We start from the raw sequence: 21338 nt of genomic DNA, 5'->3' as shown, positions 1-21338 counted from the left end.
GACACGCCATGTCCATGTGCATGTGCATGTCCGAGTGCGATTGCGAGTGTCGTGTCCAGATGCCATTGTCTCGACCGACCAGCCAGGCCATCCCAGCCAGGCTTACTTTACTGGAGCTGAGAGGAGCCTCGCTTGGGATGCCAGGCCAGACGATTCGACGCCCGACACCGCCCGCTCAATTGGTATCGAACACGAAGACCGATGGTATGCGTAGGTTCGCATCATTGATCCTCGCGACAGCAGCATCATGGTGATCAGGCAGATCTGTGGCGCCTATAGACGCCGTGCGTTCTCATCAGCGTGTGTCTTGTCATACTCGCTCGACTCGCTCGACATGGCAGCATACCAACAATTTGGACAGTCTCATCAACGTGGCGGCACCTTCAGCCCCCCAAGAATGGTCCCGACCATGATTACCGGTTGCATCGCATTGCACTTTTATTTCTTCTTCAGGTCAGGAACCAGCATGAACCGCGCGTACATGCCCGTCACGAAGGACACGAGGCCAGAATACCAGATCGAGAAGCAGATCAGCATTGTGACTGTGGTGAGGTAAACCAAAGAGGTCCGAGGCGAATAATTGAGTTGAGTTCCTCCTCCTCCTCGATACTGTGGAAGGAGAGGTCAGAGGCAAAACAACGAGTCCAAAGCTTGAAGAGGTAAAGTAAAAGGTCCAAAGTAAATAAGTTGAGTTCCTCCTCCTCCTCTCTGAATACTGTGGTAGCAGGGTCCAGAGGCGAAACGAAGAGTCCAAAGCTTGAAGAATCGAGACGTTATATAGCGCCACCTACAAGGAGAAACGTACTGTGTAGCGTACGCCGTACACCACGTATGAATGGTCATAAATGTATTCGTGACATTGGTGACAAACACCCCCCTTTTTCTGCTTACTGTGGTACCTACCTACCTATCCACCGTGCAAACGAGGCATCGATCGAGAAAGTGGTGATCACTTCATGAGACAGGAGCAGGAGACGGGGCCCAATGTAATGGATCCAGTTGTCCTCCACGGGTGTGGTCGGCCTCGGCGTCCTAAACTCACCTTTGTGGCTTCCGAATAGATTCTAGCCAACAGCGAGCGAGAGGAAGCTTCAAAGGCGAAAGGAAATGGGGAAAAGGACCATGCGTGCATCCCATCGATAGCAGCACAAACAAGCATCTTCGGCACCTACTTACGCGTCTCGCTTTGCAGGTTCGGGAATACGGCAAGGCTGGCGCGATATGCATCGGATTCCGGAGGTTGTGCCTTTCCGTGCTTCCGAAGAGGAGGAGGTTGTGGGTTGTAACTGTGGGGGACATCATCTCCGCGAGTTGCCCGTGAGGCGAGGCGAGACGAGACGACGGAAATGATGGCAGAACTCATGGATGGTCAGCATCTGCCACGGCCCGAGCATTGGTCGTGGAATCTTGGGAAGTGATGGAGTGAGTGGACGATTGAGAGCAGGACAAGGAGCCGTGGCATGATTATGTTCGGTCAATGGATACGCCTATTACTATTGGTGAGCTGCTTGATTTATTAGTCTACATTTTGTCTATTACTCTATTCATTCGTTCGTGGCGTGGAGTTTCCCACAATAAGCCAGCATCTTCTTGCCGGGAAAAGTCATGATATCCATCGTTATGCCGTCCATGGCCTTCACCACGCCTCGTGTCTTCCACACCCATCCCGTATGCACAGGACGAAGGGAAGAAAATGCCAACGGACCGCCATGCAATATGCAGAAGGAGTGAAAGTAATGCTCGCACGCTATGCAGCCACAGCTCCGGGTTTCATCCCCTTGACACTCTTCCACTCGACGAAGACCGCGCCGAGAACGGACAGACAAGCCATCGCAACGGCAATGTACCACGTCTCCGTCAGCGCAGTGTTATACGCCGTCTGCACACCGGCCAGCAATCTTGCAGGGACCTGGTCCTTCAAGGACGTCGCGCCGACGTGCAAGATGATCTGCGGGTTGATACCAGGTGCTTGTTTGGGGATCTCGGATATCAGCCGGTTGTTGAAGATGTTCTGTGCGACCGACACGAATAAGGCACCGCCGAATGTTTGCATGAACATCACGAGCGCTGTGCCCGTTGGCACATCCTTTAACGGAAGAACCGCTTGAACGGTGATCAAGGCTTGTTGCATGCCGAGTCCGACGCCGAAGCCGTAAATGACTTGGTAGCCGATCCATTTCTCATGTCCAGTATTGGTCTCGAACGTGGTGAGCAGCCCGGCACCGATGGTGGAGAGGAGCACGCAGCCGTAGTAGAAGGGAGTGTAGTATCCGACGGCTGTTGTCCCTACACCCGTCAGGATATTTGCGACCACGAGCGCTAACACCATCGGCAGACACATGATTCCCGACTTGAAAGCCGAAGCACCTTTGATCGCTTGGAACCAGATCGGCACCCAGTAGATGAGCACGAAGAAGGCACCACCCAGTGTGAATGCAAACCACGACGCAGCCGCGACGCTGCGCTGCGAGATAATATTGAACGGAATGGTGCCGAATTCCTTCATGAAGTACTGCCAGATGACGAAGGCGATGGTGAGGATTCCGAAGAGCGTGAGGCACAGAATGATCCGCCAACTCGACCATGCGTAAGTTGAACCACCCCATTGCAAGGCCAGCAAGCACACAATGATATCGACAATGAAAAGGGCGGTGCCGCCGAGGTCGAGTTGGTGGACGCGTTCTCGAAGTGGGACTTTTGCTTCAGCTTTCCGAGGAGGTGACTGGAAGAAGAAGACGATAACCACCATTGTCACAGCACCCAGTGGGAGGTTGATATAAAAGCACCAACGCCATCCCGGCCCATCGGTAAAGGCGCCACCAAGCAATGGACCTGCTATTGAAGCAATCCCATACATGGCGCCAATGATGCCGGTGTAAATGGGTCGCTTGATCAGGGGCACGGTATACCTGAATCACCGCCCAGTCAGCATGTTACTAGCAGATGGAAGCAGAGAAGAACATCCTGCGACCGGGCGTCCTCAGGACCGATCAACGCCCGTGTCTTAGAACAGGAGGTGGATGGTTGACAGTGAACTTACGCGATGATAATCAAGGCACCGGAGAAGATACCTGCTGAGCCAATGCCCGCTATCGCTCTTCCAACGATCAGGGCTTCGGATGTTGGCGCACCACCACAAACTGCCGAGCCAACTTCGAAGATGACGATGGAAACCAGGTAGACCGTCTTGATCGGATAAAAGGTGTACAACTTCCCAAAGAACAATTGCAGAGCGCACGTCGTAAGCAAATACGCCGAACCATACCAGCCTACGTCGCCGAGCGACTTGAAATGGTCTGTTATCTTCGGGATCGCCGTTGCGATAATGGTATTATCCAAAGCGACGAGGAATACCGACAGGCAGAGGGCGAGCGTGATGAGGGCCAGCTTCAATCCGCCGGGATATATGATCGCATCGTCATCTTCCACGCCGGGGGCAGAGATCACGCTGTTATATGACTTTGTCCTTTGAATCTGGACGTGTTCTCCAGCAGTTGCTTTTGTCTCCGGTGTGTCCAATCTTGCTCCATCTGAGGGAACGGTGGTATTGCTCTCAAGGGTCGCGATGCTCTTGTTCATTTCCTTGGCCTCCTTCTCGTTCAGCGCACCTGTTTCTACCTCCTGAGCCTTATCCAGTGATTCTGTATCTGACACATATTGACTTGGTACTGCTGTCGTGGTTTCGGATTTGGCAGCGGCGTCGCTGGTGGGTACATCGAGGCTCTCCGTGGCAGGGGCGTCCTTCTTCCCGCTGAACAGTCCCATCGGTGCGTTCTACCAACCGACAGCCCGGGAAGGATTCGGAGACTCGAGGCTGTGCGTGATGTACGTGTAGAGCTTTTGAGCCTGCACGACCGGCGTCGTGGACAAGTCCAAACAGGTCAAAGTTCGGCGAGGACACGATGTCTTGCGGCTGAAGGTGCTTACTGTCGTTGGCGATCCGGTCTTTCGCTAGGGTGGAGCGTCCTGTGGTCAGGATAAGGGTTGTGAATATGTGGCTTGAATGAAAGGAAGATCGTGATGTCCGGTATCAGGTGTCTTGTGTACAGTATGGCATCGACGGTTATTCTGCCGGACCTGAGAATTCAAAACAGCCACAAGGCCCGCGAGCAAAGAATGAAATGAACCTGAACCAGCAAAGAGCAGGGAGAAACTCGATGACGAAGCGCATCTATGCGGAACGGAAAAGGGATATAATAAAATCAATATGTATCATGAGAAAGAGGCCCGTGTCCCCACGCCCTGTGCTTGCAAGACTCCAGGTTGGCAAACAAAGGGAAACCCACGATTGCCCGTTGACCCACGATTTCGATCCCGAGTCTAGAATGGATCGTTAGCTTAACAAGGCTTAGAGACGCTCGTTCGTCCAATGGGGCCGCCTATTTAACAATTTAAGCGATGGCATGTGGGAAGGGCGGTGCTCAGGCTCCATTCGGACTCCTGATCTTCCAGCATCCGAGTAGCGAGTCATGGACTCGGCCTGATGTGCGAGTACCAGATGCTGCCAGGCATCAGTCATTCTTTGCCCATCAGAGACCGGCAACTGCCAAGGTTACTGTCCCATCGCGCCGGCCATCTCATCCCTCTGTGGAGGGACACGTTGGTCAATTTGTACATATGAACGAAGTGGCCATCCAGGGAGTGGGTGAATATCGTTCTCCTTCTTTAAGTATAAGTACTTTGTACCTGGGACCAGTCCCGCTGGACCGGGTCCGGTGCGTCTACAGGCCGAGTGGAAATTACCCGGAACATCAAACTGACCGGAGTCCGATGAAGCTGGCAAGCCACTATCATTAGCACTCTGGATGTACAAAGTGCAGAGTGTTCTATCCCCTCGAATGCGCCAACGCTCCAACACCAGAAGCTGCCCAGCTGGACTGGCTCGCTGATATCTATTAAGTACAGTCCGCCGCTTCCTGCTGTGCCCTAGTTCTTCTCCTTCATGCCTACCCTCTTCTCGAACTCCACGACCGCAGGCGCCATCGGCCTGCTGAAGAGACTCGAATAATCTGTGGGCACCAACTGCTTGCCTTCAATCTGTCTAAACTTGACGAGCCGCACTATTGTCGCAAGGACTGTCCCCAGCTGGACATAGGCAAATTGCTCGCCAATGCACCGATGCCTTCCAGCCCCAAAGGGTAAATATGGCGAGGAGGCACCTTTGCTGATCATGCCGTAGCCATAATCCTCAAACTCTTCTTGGTCGGTGCCGAGGCGGGTGTATGCTAAGGGGTGGCCTTCGTCCCAGCGATGGGGCTCCCATTTCATGGGCTCAGGGAAAAATTCGGGTTCTCGCGATGTCACGCCCGGCGCAGACATGAGCGTATGAGTGGTGGGGATCTGATACGTCTTCGTAGCCTCCGGGGTATTCGCAACGATCGTCAAAGGAGACTTCACTTTCCGCAAGATGCTGTGGATGGGGGCGTGTAGTCTCAGCGTCTCCTTGACCACTTTCGCGTTCAGGTTGAGCTTTTGGAGGTTGTCGTATGTCAGGGGCGGCAGGTCCTCGCCCAGCACTCGTTTCTGCTCCTCCAACAGCTCCTCTTGAATGTCTGGTCTGGTGGCTAATCTCAGTAGAATCCAACTGGACGTCGATGAGGAGGAGTGCTGTCCCGCCATCAACAAGGCAATCATCATGTGCGCAATTTCCTTATCAGGGACCGGCGTGCCGTCTTTGTAAACGCAGGCCATCAAATTCCAGATCATATCTTCGTCGCCCTTGTCCCTCTTGCCACCAGCAGCCCGTCGGGCCTTGATGATTTCCATATACGTATCAGCCATCTTCTTCTGCGCGATATCCCGTTTGCGGTTATGGGGCAGAGGAAACCATGAAAGCATGAAGTTGATGGGTGAAAATCCCATGTCCAAGTCGTGGAACAAATCGGCAAAAGTCGAGTCGAACTTGGCGCGTACTTCGGGTCCTTGGAGAGATCGTGATGCGGTATAAATGGTCAGTTCCGCCATCGCAGGGACAATGTCCATTCTCCCGGAAGCCCGTTGAAACGGCTTGCCCTTCGCCACGAACGACTGTGTTTCGCTCGAAATCAAATCGACATAGGATTGAAAGGCCTCCATTGTCAGTCCGAATTTGACGAACTTCTTCTGCTCCATCAATTTCGCGTTAGGACAGTCATACACCACGCCCTCCCCAAAGACGGGCGTGGTGAGCCCGGTGTAGATCTCCTCGGCATTCACGTCCTTCAATTTGCCGTTCAAGATGAACTCATTGCCCTTGGTGCCCAAGCACACAGTAACTCTTCGACCGAGCAGGATAAAGGTGAAGACGTCGCCGTACTTCTCCTTACATGCAAAGAAGAAGTCAAAGGGGTCCATGCCGTACCAGATCCTAGAGGGAAAGTTAGCACGCCATCTGGGTTCTTGCCGAGTATCGATGCACGTACGTGTTTCCAAGCACGGGGAACCAACTCCATACTTCTGGCGGCGCGGTCTTATCCCGGAACACCAGCTGCCTCGTGACATTCCATGCTACCGACACAGCGACAAAAGCAAAGAGACCGAGGAGAACGAGCTGGTAGGTCGGGAGTGTTGCACGGAGGTATTCGAGGGGCTCGGTCAGGGTGGTGAGGAGACCCATTGTAGATGTGTCCGCAGATGTGGGTTGGCGAGCTGGGTCGGAGTACAGAAGGCGATACAACGACTTGAAGGGAATTCACTGTTCAAAAGAGTAAGAGCATGCCTGTGGCCTCGCAACAAAGCGTTGTGCAGCGTGATCGAAGGACTGACTGCGCCGGGTTGAGGCGATTTCCCAGAAAATAAAATTCCAATGACGGTTGTCAGGTACCAAACGCCTGCGATTGGCCGAAGCTGCATCTCGCATGCCGATCTCTGGGCGCGGCGGGCTTCATCCGAGTCGAGCCACCGGCACCAAAGACACCGCCATCACCACCGGCATCGCCACCAGCACCACCAGTACGTGGCACCCCAACACCCGCCATCGTCTCCCGCCACTCGTTGCAACAATGCTACGTACCACGCGCAGCTCTGCGCCGTCGGCAGCTCCGTTTCTGCAGGTGGATGATGCCGGTACCTTTGCTTCTATGGTAGTATTCTAGTCATACAGCCTCCATCTAGACGTCACCTTCCAGGTCCCCCAGGAGTCTTTGTCTATGCCATCCGATCCGGGGGCGGCCATCAGCGCCCACCAGCAGCTCACAGTTTCCCACTGACCTCTTTCAAATACCCGTTACTCCTCAGCCATCCTTGCAAATCCTCTCCATCTCTCTTCAGCCAGTTGGCCTTTGCCCGAATAGAATCCATACTTTGCTGCAGGCTGCGGTCGAAGCCCTTCTTGTCCTTGCCGTCGAAGAACTTCTCGACCTTCGCCAGTTGGTCCTCCGATGTAAAGCCAGCAGCGCAGATGCTGACGACGCTGCTGAGCATGGTCATGCTGGGTGGGAGCTTCTCAACGAGCTCGTCCCAGTTGGCGCACATCCACTCCCATCTTCTCTCGATACCTTCGGAAGTGGTGCCCAGGCCACCAATAGGCATGTAGATATCTTGCATCTTGACCTGTCCGCTAAGCGCCAGGTCCAGAGTCTTCTTGATCAGCTCAGGATCCTTCGCTCGTCCCAGACTTCGCAGGCAAGTGTTCTTCTCATCCGAGGTCGGCGCGGAATGGTATCGGGCGAGCAGGGCGTTCCATTCCTTCTCGCCGCCGTCTCTGAGTGCCATGGCGAACACCGATGACCTCAGATTAGGATGGACAGCAGCATAGTCGCCTTCCATGAATTTCCCAAACATCTCCTTGGCCGCCGTTTGGATCTTTGCATCGCCTGCAAGGCCGGCGGAGCCGAACATCATGCCTTTGAATTGACTCAAGATGTGATCCTCATCCTCTGAGAATTCCCAACCAAGCTCGTGCGCCTTCGCCGAGGTCAGGTTCAACTGGAAAGCCTTCAAGGCGTCCTTGACCTTCTCATCCTGGAAGATCCACGTGTTACGCACAGCGTTGATCCGGGTAAGGATCTCATTCCACACCACAAACTGCGTCTCCGTATTGAACGACTGCAGAAGACTGAGAATGCCCGACGTCTTGCCGTATCCACTGGCCGCGAGCGCACCCGCATCAGCAATCATCCCAGCCCGATCTTCAACAGAGAGCAGTCCCTTTTGAGCTGCTTCCCCAAGCTTCGTCAACCTCTCAGGTGTGTAGCTGGTCCTGTAAAAGGCCGAGTGATCGGCATTCAGCTTGTAGAAACCCAACCCTCCCTTGATCTTGAAAGTCTGTTCTCGCTCGGTGAGCATCAGAGTCTCGTCCACTCCGTCCTTGGTCCTGAGCCCAAGCATCACCGGATAGAGGACCTTGTCCTCGTCGGGCTTCACATCGCCCGTTCGCAAGAATCGATTCTGCTTGATGGTGATGCTAGAGTCCTTCTCGTTCTCCGTCACTGTGATCACCGGATACCCAATGTTCTTGGTCCAGATGTCCATCACATGTGCCACGTCTTTTCCACTTGCATCCCCCAAAGCGTTCCACAGATGACTTGTCTGCGTGTTGCCCCAGGCATGCTTCTTGATGTACCTCCTCACACCCTCAATAAAAGTGTCCTCGCCGAGATACTTGGAGATCATTCTGAGGACCGATGAGCCCTTCGAGTACGAGATGGCATCGAAAATCTGGTTGATGTCCTCTGCCCGATGCACAGGCACTTCAATGGGATGCGAACTACGCAGGCCATCCAATCCCAGCGCTCCTTGTAAGGTATCAATGACAAAGGTTTCCCACACTTTCCATTCAGGATAGAACTCGTTGCAACTGTACCAGCTCATCCAGGTTGCAAATCCTTCGTTGAGCCACAGCCCGTCCCAGAAGTCCATCGTCACCAGGTTTCCGAACCACTGATGGGCCAATTCGTGCTGAACAACTTCGGCGACGCGTTCCTTCGTTGCAGCCCCGGCGGACTTCTGGTCGAAGAGGAGGTCTACCACACGGTAAGTCACTAGACCCCAGTTCTCCATCGCTCCAGCGGCAAAATCGGGGATGGCAACCATATCCATCTTTGGCAACGGGTATGGTGCCTGGAATGCCTTCTCATAGAACGCTAGGGTCTTAGCAGCGACCTCAAGCGCGAACTGTCCATCGGATTCATTCTGGTCTGGTGTCATCCACACCTTGATGGGTAATCTGAACTTGTCTGTCGAGATTGACTTGAGCTCTCCAACAATGAAAGCCAAGAGGTAGGTCGACATGCGCGGCGAACGATTAAATTTCACAGCCTTTCTCTTCCCGCCTGTAACCTCTGAATCCACTGTACTTGTCGACGCCACATCCATATTCGAGAGACAGGTCATTTCGTCGTCGGCAATCAGCGTGACGGTAAACTCTGCTTTCAACGCAGGTTCGTCGAAACAGGGAACCGCCCTCCTTGCATCCGTAGCCTCAAACTGTGTTACAGCAAGATACTTTCCGTCCTTTCTCTTTGACCGGTAAAAACCAGCCATCTTGTCATTCAACTGACCAGTGTATGTATGCTTCAGCTGCACCCTTTGGCCCTTCGAGAGCTTCTTGCCTTCCCCAAGCTCAATGGTCGTTGTCTGAGTATCTGCATCGTAGGAGAGCGTTGGCGAAGACGTAACCAGGGCACCATCAGCATGAACGGCTGTCGAGTGGATATCGAGCTCCAGAGTATTCAACGAGATGGAGGTGGAATCCTTTGCAACGTCCAGGTCAATGACAACCACTCCTTTAAAGATGAACTTGTCAAAGTCAACCTCCAGGGTCACATCGTAGTGTGTTGGAACGACATTTGCAGGGAGGATGATTCGGCCTTGGGTGTTGACGGTCCCCGGCGAGTCTGACATGAACCGGCACATCGTGGCAGAGTGGAATGCTCTTGACGGTGATACACTTGAGTAGAGCGCAGGAGTCAATGGCCGCAGTGATCTCGAAGCTGGGTCTCCTGCAAGTCTGGAAGGAGCAGAGGAAGGCAAACAAGAGAGCTGCCTGCAGTGGCTGTATGCTGAAGCAGTCTTGACGTAGAAAGAGGGTCGGTTTTCGAAGGATCGACGCAGGATTTGAGCTCGTGAGTTTACGGTCCGTGTTTGAGCAGCAAGCCTGGAAAGAGACCGTACGGCTGGCTGCATCTATATCTGCCCGCCTGACTCCAAGCAAACACGAGGGTCAGCTTGTTGAAGGAATGGATGGATTGCTGTGAAACTCAGACCAGGTCTCGTGCGTCGCCCTGCGCAAGCCACGGGGGGTCTGGCACCCAGGCAGAGGTGTGCCGCGTGCGAGCGAGCAATTGGCCCTGCATGGATCGTGGGGGCGCCAGATTCGGCAACTGCGGCGAGTTCGTATTCAAAAGTTCTTTTCCTGCCAGATGAGTTCTGAATCTCACTTAGCTGTACGGAGTAATCGTTCCCTGTATCTCTGTCTGCGGCAGATGGGCAGGGCGCCTATCCTGCACAGCAGTTAGATCCTACGACCTGATGACCTTCTACCTCAAGCAGCAAGTCGACGAGGCCGGTCTGCTGCCGTCATATGATGAGGGGATCCAGGCCTCAATTGCTGAGGTTGGTCGCTCGTCTATTCACCTTCGCCTAACCAGACAGTGGCTGTCTTGATTCACCGCCGGTTAAACTCAGGATTTTTCGCTCAACCTCGCCAGTTTACCTAGCCTGATGTCTTTGGGGCACGCAAGAACCGGCATCAAAATGCTCGCACCTCCATGCATTCTTGATTTGTTTTCTTTCTTTCTTGCAAGAACAGACGACATACCAGCAAGTTTGAGGAGGTCACTTCCGCTAAATGGGTGATTCTCCATAGTTGTCTGGCACATTCCCAGTCCCAGTCCCATGATCTAGCCTTGGAAAGGTTGAGGTGAAGCATCAAGTTAGGGATGCTAGATTAGGACTGGGCATTCAAGTCTGATCTGAGAGCATTATTGTGCCACTGCGTGCTTGGTGTATGTGCTTAGTCTCTGAGATACAAAGCAACTACAGTCAAAGTCAATTGAGAGTAGAGGTGAAGCAGTGGATGACTCCCTCTTGGGAATCCCACGTTTGCCTTGCCAGCCTTCAGCTAGATGTGCTACGAGCTACAACGTCTGTACGATCGGTTGATCGTCCATTAGGAAACCCTAGTCGACATGCGGATAATCCAATGCTCTATCGCGCACGTCCTGTACTGTATGACTACTCGTGCCTAGAGAGCTTCAATACTGTCGTGACTTTGAAGAACTGCTCTCCTCGGCACCTAGCTCGGCCTTCCGAGCAATCATCGACGTCATTCGGATGTTGCACTGCGATTGGTCAGAGCTCGTTCCGGGTTGCATCAGAAACAAAGCTCCTCCACCCTGCGATAAGTTTTCTGCTTTACACCACTGCTGCTGCGCGATACGATAGTCGTCGACCCTTGCATTTACCTGGCCGTGTCGCTACGATGTCGCTAGCAAGGTCCAGTCGAAGCGCTCAGGTGAGGACAAGACCTACACCGCTCGATGAGCAGTAATCTAATGAGCTTTATCTGCACCAGGCGCTGTTCCGAGCTACTCAGCGCGCAAGCAGACATACCACTGTCTCGCCCTTCCTTGCCAGATGTGAGCAAAGCCGACTTTAGACGACATCGTTCCAACAGCTGATGTATTTGTTTCCGTCCAGCCTATGCTACCGTCGAATCCGACATTTTCAAGCCCACAAAATATGGTGGAAAATATACTGTGACATTGATTCCTGGTACGGCACATCCTCAGACTCTCTCAGCACCCGTTGGAGCAATGGACTTACTCGTTGCGAATAATTGCAGGTGATGGTATTGGTGCCGAAGTCGCCGAAGCAGTAAAGACGATATTCAAGGCCGACAACGTCCCCATCGAGTGGGAGCAGGTCGACGTGACAGGTGTAGACTCTGGGGACAAGCACTCAGAAGACCTGTTCAAGGAGTCAATATCATCTCTTCGACGGAACAAACTTGGTCTGAAAGGAATCTTGCACACTCCCATCGAACGTTCTGGTCACCAGTCCTTCAATGTCGCCCTACGCCAGGAACTCGATATCTACGCCTCGGTGGTCTTGATCAAGAACATTCCTGGTCTGGTGACTCGGCACAAGAATGTGGATCTCTGTATTGTTCGTGAAAACACGGAGGGCGAGTACTCTGGTCTGGAGCACCAGTCTGTGCAAGGGGTTGTCGAGTCGTTGAAGATCATTACCCGCGCCAAGTCCGAGCGAATCGCCAAGTTCGCTTTCTCATTTGCGCTGGCGAATAACAGGAAAAAGGTCACTTGCATCCACAAGGCGAACATCATGAAGCTGGCCGATGGTCTGTTCCGGAACACGGTCAAGAAGGTGGGGGAGGACTACCCGACCTTGGAGGTCAACGACATGATCGTGGACAATGCCTCCATGCAAGCCGTGTCAAGACCGCAACAATTCGATGTGATGGTCATGCCCAATCTCTACGGCGGTATTCTGACGAACATCACTGCCGCCCTTGTTGGTGGGCCTGGTGTGGTTCCTGGCTGCAATATGGGTCGCGATGTTGCGGTCTTCGAGCCTGGCTGCAGACACGTCGGCTTGGATATCCAGGGCAAGGATCAAGCCAATCCTACGGCTCTGCTTCTATCTGGTACCATGCTTCTCAGGCATCTGGGTCTGGACGACCATGCGAACCGCATTTCCAAGGCTGTATATGATGTGATTGCTGACGGGTAAGTCGCGACCAGCTGCGCCACCATCTTCATCCGCTGACTTACTGTTGCAGCAAGGTACGGACTCGCGATATGGGCGGCGACGCAACGACACATGAATTCACCAGGACCATTCTGGATAAGATGGAAGCTGAGCTGTAAGGCGATGGTGCTTACTTCTGACTTCTGACCGAGCGGGGACAGCGAGTGCAATGGTGGCTTTGCGGTATCCTTATGTTTTGATAGGCATGGACTGAAAGTTAGAACCGTCATCTGTAAATGCAATCTGTAGCCCTCGCGCGTACGGAATATGTGCAAACGGTGTCTCTTACGGAGGTCGGCCTGTGTTCGTCAGCGGTATGATCCGCGTCGCTGGTGGTGCTGGGGTGCCTAGGTGGGTATCTGAGGTACAGTAGTGGGTGCCTGTGGTGCCGGCTTAAGGCATTACGTCGTCACTCGGCACAGATTGTGGGAATCAGAAGCCCGGGCCAAACTTGAAGAGGCATCCGCAGCTCACACTTCCTGCGTTGCATGTGAATCTGCTCAGTCGCTCCCAACAAAACCACCTGGTCATGCTACACCAGGATGGCACCTGAGCCTGCAGTAATTGCAGTACGACTCCTTGACGACGCTTATCCGCCATGAATGAATGCCCCCGATAGACTGCGACGACTCCCCACCATTTTCGGATCTGCCCTCCGATGACTTTCCTGAAGCCGACCAGAACTGACAGCGGCCGATCCAGCTCTCAAGAAATTCACGAGCAACATAATCTGACATTGTCACGCACACCTCGACCATACCATCTGAGGGGTGACAGCCTTTCGACAACCCAGTCATGGTCGGGCGCCGGTGGCTCGACTTCAGTCGCCGATGGATTTGTTCCATCACCTCGTCCAAGCCGGTCGGAGTCCAGTGACAGCGGGACGGAGGCAGATGATGAGAAAGGCCCTTTCCTAAAGGGCCTTCCTGCGCCCGCACTGCGTCTGCACAAGGGCCTGCGAGGAAGCACGCCAGCTAATCTCACACCCGCCGCAAGCCCGCCGTCTACACCTCCAGCCTTCGTGGACGGGGAAGAACTTCGATTCTTTGAGCCACCAGAGAAACGTGAAAAGAAATTACAGGCACCGAGAAGCCAGGTGAAGGACTATCAAACATACAAGGACCGGAAACGGCGCGAGATCGTCCGAAGATGTACAGAGACCAGCTTACTCTGTGGCATCGGCGTCATCGTGTGGAATAACAGAAAAGGCTCGACAGGTCTTCAAGACTGGCTGAATGAGATCGCTGCTTTTCTTGTTATTCCCCCTCTCGTATACCTGGTGTACCCTCTCCGGCTCACCTTTCTTGCGCTGGGATCAGGCAAGACCTTAACCCAGGCACTACGACTGGGATTCCATATTCCATCCCGGTTTGACCCAGGGCCTCTTTTGTACCCTGTATTGCTACCATCGATGGTTGCCGTATCACTGTTTCACCACAGCGCTTCTTTTCTCCCCGCCACCATTGTTTGTGGTCTTTCCTCCATGCCACGATTAGTCACGACAACACAATTCCCTGCGATTGGGGAGTATCTGCACTGGGTATTTTCAGTTTTACCTCTCCACGCCTCGAATCACCAAGTGTTTACTCCCTCGGTCTTTAAGCCACTTTCGTTAAAGATTGGTCCGTCGCTGACGCGGGAAGACCTGGTTCTGCTGTTTCCACTGCACCACGTGCTGATGTCGGTACTTGGCTATCTCACCACATCCAGCCTGGAGACCTCGGAACTACAGCTACTTTCGTCAGCGCTGGTTAGCCTCTATCTCTTTGCAGGGACACCGCAAGCTGAAATCCTGAAGGCGACGATATGGCTCGGGGGCTTATGCATATTCATCACTTGCAAGCATGTGCTAATGTGGGAAGTTGCGCTGGCAAGGGTGCCAACCTGGAGGCTTCTGAAAATAAGACGGAATCGAGGCCTTATCTCCCAGATTGATCAAGCTATATGCACCTTTCTCGTCAGGGGTGCGTTCCGTCACGTTGGCCGTGAAGACTCCGACTCTGATGACGACGTTCAGCCTATGAAGAGCATCAGGAAACTGCGTCCTCGACTGAAGCTGCAACTCAACGGAAGAGCTCTTTCTGCCATGGGGCCTGTTGAAGAAGCGAAGTCGGCGCTTGAAGCGACAGCGACAAACGCTATGTCACTGGATACAGCGACGATAGCACCGCCCCTCCGCAGGAATACTTTCGCAGCTTTCGATCACGGCAACAGCAAACAAGACTCCGTCACTATGAAGAAGGCGAAGGCAGTCCCTAGTGGTCCTTCTGCGCCGTTCTTGGCATTCAGTCTGGAACAAGTTCGGGTTCGAAAGTACGTGTATGCGGCGGCTGCTTACTTCTTTGTTGCTGCCACAATCCTGGGTCCCGTTCGGCTCTACGTGGCAACACGAGCATTGTCCAACCAGGAGCCGATCGGGTGGGCACTCGGCTACTTGCTTGGGAATCTACCCACAGTCCGTTTCTGGGTCGTCAGCAACAACCTAGAGCGCTGGATCAGCCTTCCAGCTCGGCAGAGGGAGCCGGCTGTGGCCTTCCAAAACGGCCTCGTTGAGCACCTCCGACAAAACGCCCTCGGACCTGCTACTACGCGCCTTGCCATATGCGCATACTGCCTAGTTGTTCTGGGCACTGGTATCGCGGCTGTCCTGCGACTCACATCTGTGGTCGAGGTTGACACCAGACGCAAGGTCTTTCATGGCATCATGGTGGCCATGCTGCTTCCCACGATATACGTGGATCCGTGTTTTATTGCTTTGGCTCTCAGCTTGATCCTGGCGATATTCCTACTGCTCGACCTGTTCCGGGCGTCACAACTGCCACCAATCTCGAAACCTTTGACTGTCTTTTTGGCTCCATATGTTGATGGACGAGATCATCGAGGTCCAGTCATTGTGTCACACATCTTCTTGTTGATTGGGTGCGCCATCCCCTTGTGGCTTTCGCTTGCTGCTGCGCCGCGCGTTGGTGATGCGCCGTGGAATGGCTGGGATACCCCAGTGCGAGACTTGAGCATGGTCAGTGGCGTCATTTGTGTGGGCATGGGCGATGCTGCGGCAAGCCTCATCGGCCGGCGTTATGGGAAGACAAAATGGTACTGGGTGGGTGGGAAAAGCTTGGAAGGAAGCCTCGCATTTGCCATGGCGGTCACGTGCGGTCTACTAACGAGCTGGGCTTGGCTTAGACTCGGGGGATGGATGTCATGGCATGATGGAAAAGCGCTCGGGTCAGTCCTGGGGAAATGCCTGGTAGCAGGGACCGGAGCGAGTCTTTTGGAGAGTACCTTGACTGCGGCAAACGACAACGTGGTGGTTCCAGTAGGACTGTGGTTGTTGGTACGGGGATTGGATATCTGATCCGGCGAAATCCGTCATCTCGTCATCATTGAGACGTTGCTCAAGTGAACTGATGCCCGTTTTGTCTCGAACCCATGAGTACTATTGCATGAAGTTGACCGCAGCCACAAGTAGGGTCCAAACCCCGAGGGACGCAGTCTTGGACATATTCGCCTAGGACCTACGTCAGATAAACAGACCTGCAGACACGAGGTAGCAGTAGGAGCAGCGGAAGGTAAAGCAGCTCCGGAAGAGGAATCCATTTGGCAGTGATAAGCGCTCGGTACATGTCGTGATGCACGAGAGTCTCGGAGGGGCAGGGTAGGGATCACGTTTCTTTGTTGGGCGCAGAAAGAGGCAGAGAAATCCGGGGGAAGATACGGAGTACGGAGTACACTGTCCGACAAGCAAGGTTGGATGGCCAGCGAACGGACAACGGAAGGTTGATTGCCCAAGTGAGGGACAACTGAGGGACGACTGAGGCGAAGCTGGCGAACTGCTGATTGTAGCTTCCACGTGACCCTTATCTCTCTCGCCAGGTCACACGTCCAGCCCAGTCCAGTCGATCACTCGAGCCTCCCGCTCTCCCACACCCCCAAAAGCCGTGGAAAGACACACCACGCATCTGCACGTCCGTCGCCTGTCGCGCTTGTATGCAGTGAATGACTTGACTGACTGCATGACTAACTTCGCTCTCTGCTCTCTGCTCTCTGCTCTCTGCTGCTCTCCTGTCGCCGTAGCGTACTGGCCCTTCGGACCATTTATTGTCATCTTGAGCCTTTGAATTTCCCTCCGTCGCTATCACTATCTATTGTGCGTGTTGCGCCTGCTGTTCACTTGAACGGGCTAAGAGTCACTACAGTGCGTCACTCGGCCTGTCCAACCACGCCCTGTATCCCCCAGACTTGCGCCCGACGACCACGACCTCCCACAACCGCATCTCACAACCCAACCACTACCTCAGCTAAATCACTTCAATACGGTCCTTTCAACCCCACACATTTTGTTGAGTTTCAGTGAAGTCGAGTGGCACAGACCCCGATTCACGCAGCCTGCCGTCCTATTGCGCCATCTCCACACTTTCATTCGACCTGTCGCCTGCTACCTGCTACTGCTACCTGGTGCCACAATCCATCCGTGAGCCTGTCATTTCTGCCTTGTCTCCATCTCGAGCAATCCATGGGCCACACCACTTCGCTGGGTCTCCCACCTCAAGTCAGAAGGTAACCTTCACATCGCCTCACCTCAGCATCTCCGACCGGCGTTATCGACCGAAGCAGGCGGAGGGAGGTGAAGGGAAGAAAATGGCGTCCACAACCTCGCAGTCGTCCGCTCCGAGGAGGTCGAAGGACTCGGAGCGGATAGGCAGCTTTCAGCGCCATGAAGAGATCGGTCGAGGCAGCTTTGCAACAGTATACAAGGCCATCCACACGGTGAGTCACGGCGTGCCTCCATTTCTCGAAGATGCACTGACAGCGTCACAGAGCACGTCCGGCACGCAGAGCATCGTGGCAATCAAATCTGTCAACATGTCCAAGTTGAACAAGAAACTCAAGGACAACCTGACTTCGGAGATTTCCATCCTCAAAGGCCTGCATCATCCTCACATCGTTGCCCTCATCGACTGTAAGGAATCGAGCTCGCACATCCACCTGATCATGGAGTATGTTGCTCTGGGCGATCTGTCACACTTCATCAAGAGGCGAAATGAAATCAAGGACAGTGACCTGGTGGGCAATATGATGCTCAAATACCCCAATCCGAGATACGGCGGTCTTCACGAGGTGGTTGTCCGGCATTTCTTGAAGCAACTGGCTAGCGCTTTGCAGTTCCTTCGTGCGAAGAACCTCATCCACCGAGACGTCAAGCCGCAAAACCTTCTGCTCAATCCTTCACCCGAATACTTCCAGAAGCACAAGCCGAACCCGATGCCCTACAAAGTTGGCGACGACTCGCTCGACCCCGTCACCGGCATCAAATCGCTCCCTATGCTGAAGATTGCAGACTTTGGCTTTGCTCGATCACTGCCTTCGACAGCCCTTGCTGAGACCCTATGTGGTTCGCCCCTGTACATGGCACCCGAGATCCTACGGTACGAGAAATACGGCGCAAAGGCCGATCTCTGGTCTGTGGGAACCGTGCTTTTTGAGATGATGACTGCACGCCCGCCATTTCGAGCCTCGAACCATGTCGAATTGCTTCGCAAGATTGAGAAGAGCGAGGATAAGATTAAGTTTGGAGACGAATACATCATCTCCGAGGAAATGAAAAGGCTCATTCGGTTGCTCCTTAAGAGGGATCCAGACGAGAGAATGACATTTCCTGATTTCTTCAGCAATGAGGTGGTGTCAGGCCCTATCCCGGGACTCCACCCCGAGGATGTGCCCCCGGAGCCAGTGCAACTTGAGGGCGACCGAAGGCGGAACAGTCGAACAGACCCGGTCGGTTTGGCTCGTCCAGGCTCGAGGAGAGAACCAGAAAGTCCCTATCTCGAATCATCAAAGACCGTGTCGGAAGACAATTTATCAAGACGTTATTCGACGAGTCGTCCATCATCCGGCCCAAGGGAACCCATAGCAACGCAGAGAGTTGCCATTGACGAGCTGCAGGCGGCCCTGGAGTCCGGGTCGAGTCCGGTAGAGACTCGCCCTGCTCTCCATCCTCACGCCACCGCGCCAGGTAGACAAGAATTGATGGCTCGTCCATCCTCAACTCCGATGGCGCGTCAGACCAGCGCCGGCTCGCACAAGCTGCCGCCTTCCTCATTGCGGGATCAAGTCTATAATACAGCCCAGGAAGCTGCCCTGCGTAGGCAGCAAGAAGAGACTGAGAGAGAACGAGTCGCTCAAGATATTGCGTTCGAGCGCGACTATGTGCTCGTGGAAAAGAAGGCTGTTGAGGTCAACGCCTTGGCTGATGAGCTAGAGGCTAGTCCTCGACTGAACAGAAACTTGCAAACCGCCATGTCTCCCAAATCCGGGGCCATGGTTCGCAGAGCTACGACGCAAGGCGCCCCTGGCTCTGTCACTGGTGCCCAGACCAGTGCTTCTCGAGCGGTTCAGATCGCTTCTGGGAGAAGACCGGACTCGATGCACCAGCGTCAAAACTCTTACGAGAGACGCTATGGACCCAGCCCCGGATCTGCGACTTCGGCTATCTCAAAAGCCTTGAATATGGCAAGCGGTCGGCTTTTCGGTGTAGGATTTTCTCCGCCCGTCAACTTGATGCGCGGTGGCAAATCTCCTCCGATTACGTACAATCCCTTCCCGACATATCCCGGGACGCAGAGCAGTCTGGTCGTGGTTGGTGACTCTAAAGCTGCACCGGCTGGTGATGAAGACAGCAGATATATCCAGGCGGTGGAAGAGATTGCGACCAGGAGCGATGTTGTCTATGGGTTTGCCGAAGTCAAGTACAAGCAACTGATCCCTGCCGGGCCGTCCCAACCAGGTCTGGGCTTGCGCAATGCCTCGGGCGACAACGTCGCTGATGGGCCGTTCACAGCCTCGAATGAGGATCTCACCATTGAAGCGACAGTCATCGTGGCAGAGGAGGCGCTTGTCCTTTATGTCAAAGCGCTGGCACTTCTAGCTAAGGGCATGGATACTGCAGCACGCTGGTGGGCTCGTAAAAATCGTGCCGATGCACCTGGCGATGCCACACATCGGTCAAGCGCTAACTCCGCGGCCACGGGGCAAAGAATGAACAATGTCGTGCAATGGATCCGAAATCGCTTTAATGAAGTTCTTGAAAAGGCAGATCTTGTCCGACTCAAGCTCATCGACAGCCAGCGGCGACTTCCCGAGGACCATCCCAGCCATCCGAACAACATCTCATCCACTACTGCCTCCAGCGCAGGACTGGGCACTTCTGCAGATCACGTTGTTGTGAGCTCGGGCATCACTGCGGAGAAGCTGATGTACGATCGAGCGCTTGAGATGAGTCGAGCAGCGGCGATCAATGAGTTAACGAACGAAGACTTGGCCGGATGTGAAATATCATATGTCACGGCGATTCGCATGTTGGAAGCTGTTCTGGAGAGTGACGACGACAATCTTTCAAGCCAAGGCAGTGGCACTAGCGACCAGGATGAGAAAGAGGATCTGGCTCCAATCAATGGGCTGGAAGCCGAGGACAGGAGGACTGTTAAGAACTGTAAGTCTCCTGCATCTGTTCTGTCCGGGACTCCGAAGGCTAACGCGGTTCCAGTGGTCGCCAGTATCCGGCAACGACTCGCGATCATCCGGAAGAAGCTTCAGGTGATTCAGAAGCGTGCCTCAGCACCTGCTATCGCCTCGCCGAGCAGAGCATCACCACCTATATCACACCGAAGCGGTACCCCTTCGACTACTACCGCTGCCACGCCACCACGGGCATGACTCGTAAATTGAAGAACGACATAATGAATATACGTCTTGGGAGGGTTTGTCCGAATCGACCTTACGACACGGCCTCAGCTGGCGTTTTGCAGCCAGCATTCGGCGTATATCGGCGTACATTACGACTTCTCGGGGCTGAAGACTCCGTTCGCATCTCAAGTGGACAGAAGTCTCGGCATGTAATTACTCTATACCTTTCTGCTTTGTGTTTTTCTGGAGCGAGATGGGTTCACGAAAGGCGGTGGATCTGTACAGAGGTTGCAGTTGACTAACGGCGGCACATTACGGCGTCTATTTTTGCGGGCAGCGATGTAGACTGTCAACCAGTCACCGTCTTCAACACATACAACATCGTAAGAGACGGTCGTGCTACCATGATGGCCCAGAATGTTTTGGACAGAGGAATGATACCCGCTCGTGGCAGCACGGTCATGGAGGGGTCAAGCTATGGGCTCGTCACGGAGCTGGCGCTACAGTCCATGGATGTTACATGGCGTTACACCACTGGTTTTCGGAGAGAAGTTTGTATCGGGCACGGGAACAGATGATGTTGCTGCATGGGAAGTTTGGCGTTTATACTCTCCTCATCCGGGCCACAGGAGCACGAGCATAGGTCTATCTGTTCACCTTGCAGCTGATGCGATACCGTGATGTAGCATTGAGCTACGCGCTGCTTAAGCTGAAGATGACAGCAATAAGATGCGTGCCTAAGTGTTAAGGAGAGATCCACGGCCTCTGGGGATCGCGTTAGGAGATCGAGAATCTGAGCACTTTATATCAGATTATAGACCTCTTGGTCTATATACTCAGTGTAAATATAGGTAGGCATATTCCTAACACTTACTTCCTCTCTTCTTTACTTCCTCTCTTCTTTACTTCCTCTCTTCTTTACTTCCTCTCTTCTTTACTTCCTCTCTTCTTTACTTCCTCTCTTC

The 21338-nt window shown here is 53.8% G+C and overlaps 6 protein-coding genes across 6 annotated transcripts; 3 read left to right on the top strand and 3 right to left on the bottom strand.

Annotated features, from left to right (window-relative positions):
* Positions 1–1747: 1747 nt before the first annotated feature.
* Positions 1748–3765, bottom strand: G647_09974 (uncharacterized protein; the record flags this gene model as incomplete). Its single annotated transcript, XM_008725966.1, has 2 exons — positions 1748–2909; positions 3041–3765. 2 exons carry the CDS (start codon positions 3763–3765, stop codon positions 1748–1750), a joined length of 1887 nt encoding a protein of 628 aa, XP_008724188.1.
* A 1161-nt stretch (positions 3766–4926) lies between these two features.
* On the bottom strand, positions 4927–6595 carry G647_09973 (uncharacterized protein; the record flags this gene model as incomplete). Its single annotated transcript, XM_008725965.1, has 2 exons — positions 4927–6346; positions 6402–6595. 2 exons carry the CDS (start codon positions 6593–6595, stop codon positions 4927–4929), a joined length of 1614 nt encoding a protein of 537 aa, XP_008724187.1.
* Positions 6596–7170: 575 nt separating this feature from the next.
* G647_09972 (uncharacterized protein) lies at positions 7171–9834 on the bottom strand (the record flags this gene model as incomplete). Its single annotated transcript, XM_008725964.1, has 1 exon — positions 7171–9834. One exon carries the CDS (start codon positions 9832–9834, stop codon positions 7171–7173), a length of 2664 nt encoding a protein of 887 aa, XP_008724186.1.
* Positions 9835–11401: 1567 nt separating this feature from the next.
* On the top strand, positions 11402–12809 carry G647_09971 (isocitrate dehydrogenase [NAD] subunit 1, mitochondrial; the record flags this gene model as incomplete). Its single annotated transcript, XM_008725963.1, has 5 exons — positions 11402–11434; positions 11495–11558; positions 11620–11694; positions 11765–12668; positions 12722–12809. 5 exons carry the CDS (start codon positions 11402–11404, stop codon positions 12807–12809), a joined length of 1164 nt encoding a protein of 387 aa, XP_008724185.1.
* A 539-nt stretch (positions 12810–13348) lies between these two features.
* G647_09970 (uncharacterized protein) lies at positions 13349–16045 on the top strand (the record flags this gene model as incomplete). The annotated part of the gene is made up of 1 exon (XM_008725962.1): positions 13349–16045. The coding sequence occupies one exon, from the start codon at positions 13349–13351 to the stop codon at positions 16043–16045; it is 2697 nt and encodes an 898-aa protein (XP_008724184.1).
* Positions 16046–17328: 1283 nt separating this feature from the next.
* Positions 17329–20403, top strand: G647_09969 (uncharacterized protein; the record flags this gene model as incomplete). Its single annotated transcript, XM_008725961.1, has 3 exons — positions 17329–17457; positions 17509–20179; positions 20234–20403. The coding sequence occupies 3 exons, from the start codon at positions 17329–17331 to the stop codon at positions 20401–20403; spliced, it is 2970 nt and encodes a 989-aa protein (XP_008724183.1).
* Positions 20404–21338: the final 935 nt, after the last annotated feature.

Source organism: Cladophialophora carrionii (genome assembly GCF_000365165.1).
Source record: "Cladophialophora carrionii CBS 160.54 unplaced genomic scaffold supercont1.12, whole genome shotgun sequence".
Taxonomy (NCBI): Eukaryota; Fungi; Ascomycota; class Eurotiomycetes; order Chaetothyriales; family Herpotrichiellaceae; genus Cladophialophora; species Cladophialophora carrionii.
Note: the sequence above shows the minus strand (reverse complement) of the source record. Positions and strands in the feature narration are given on the sequence as shown.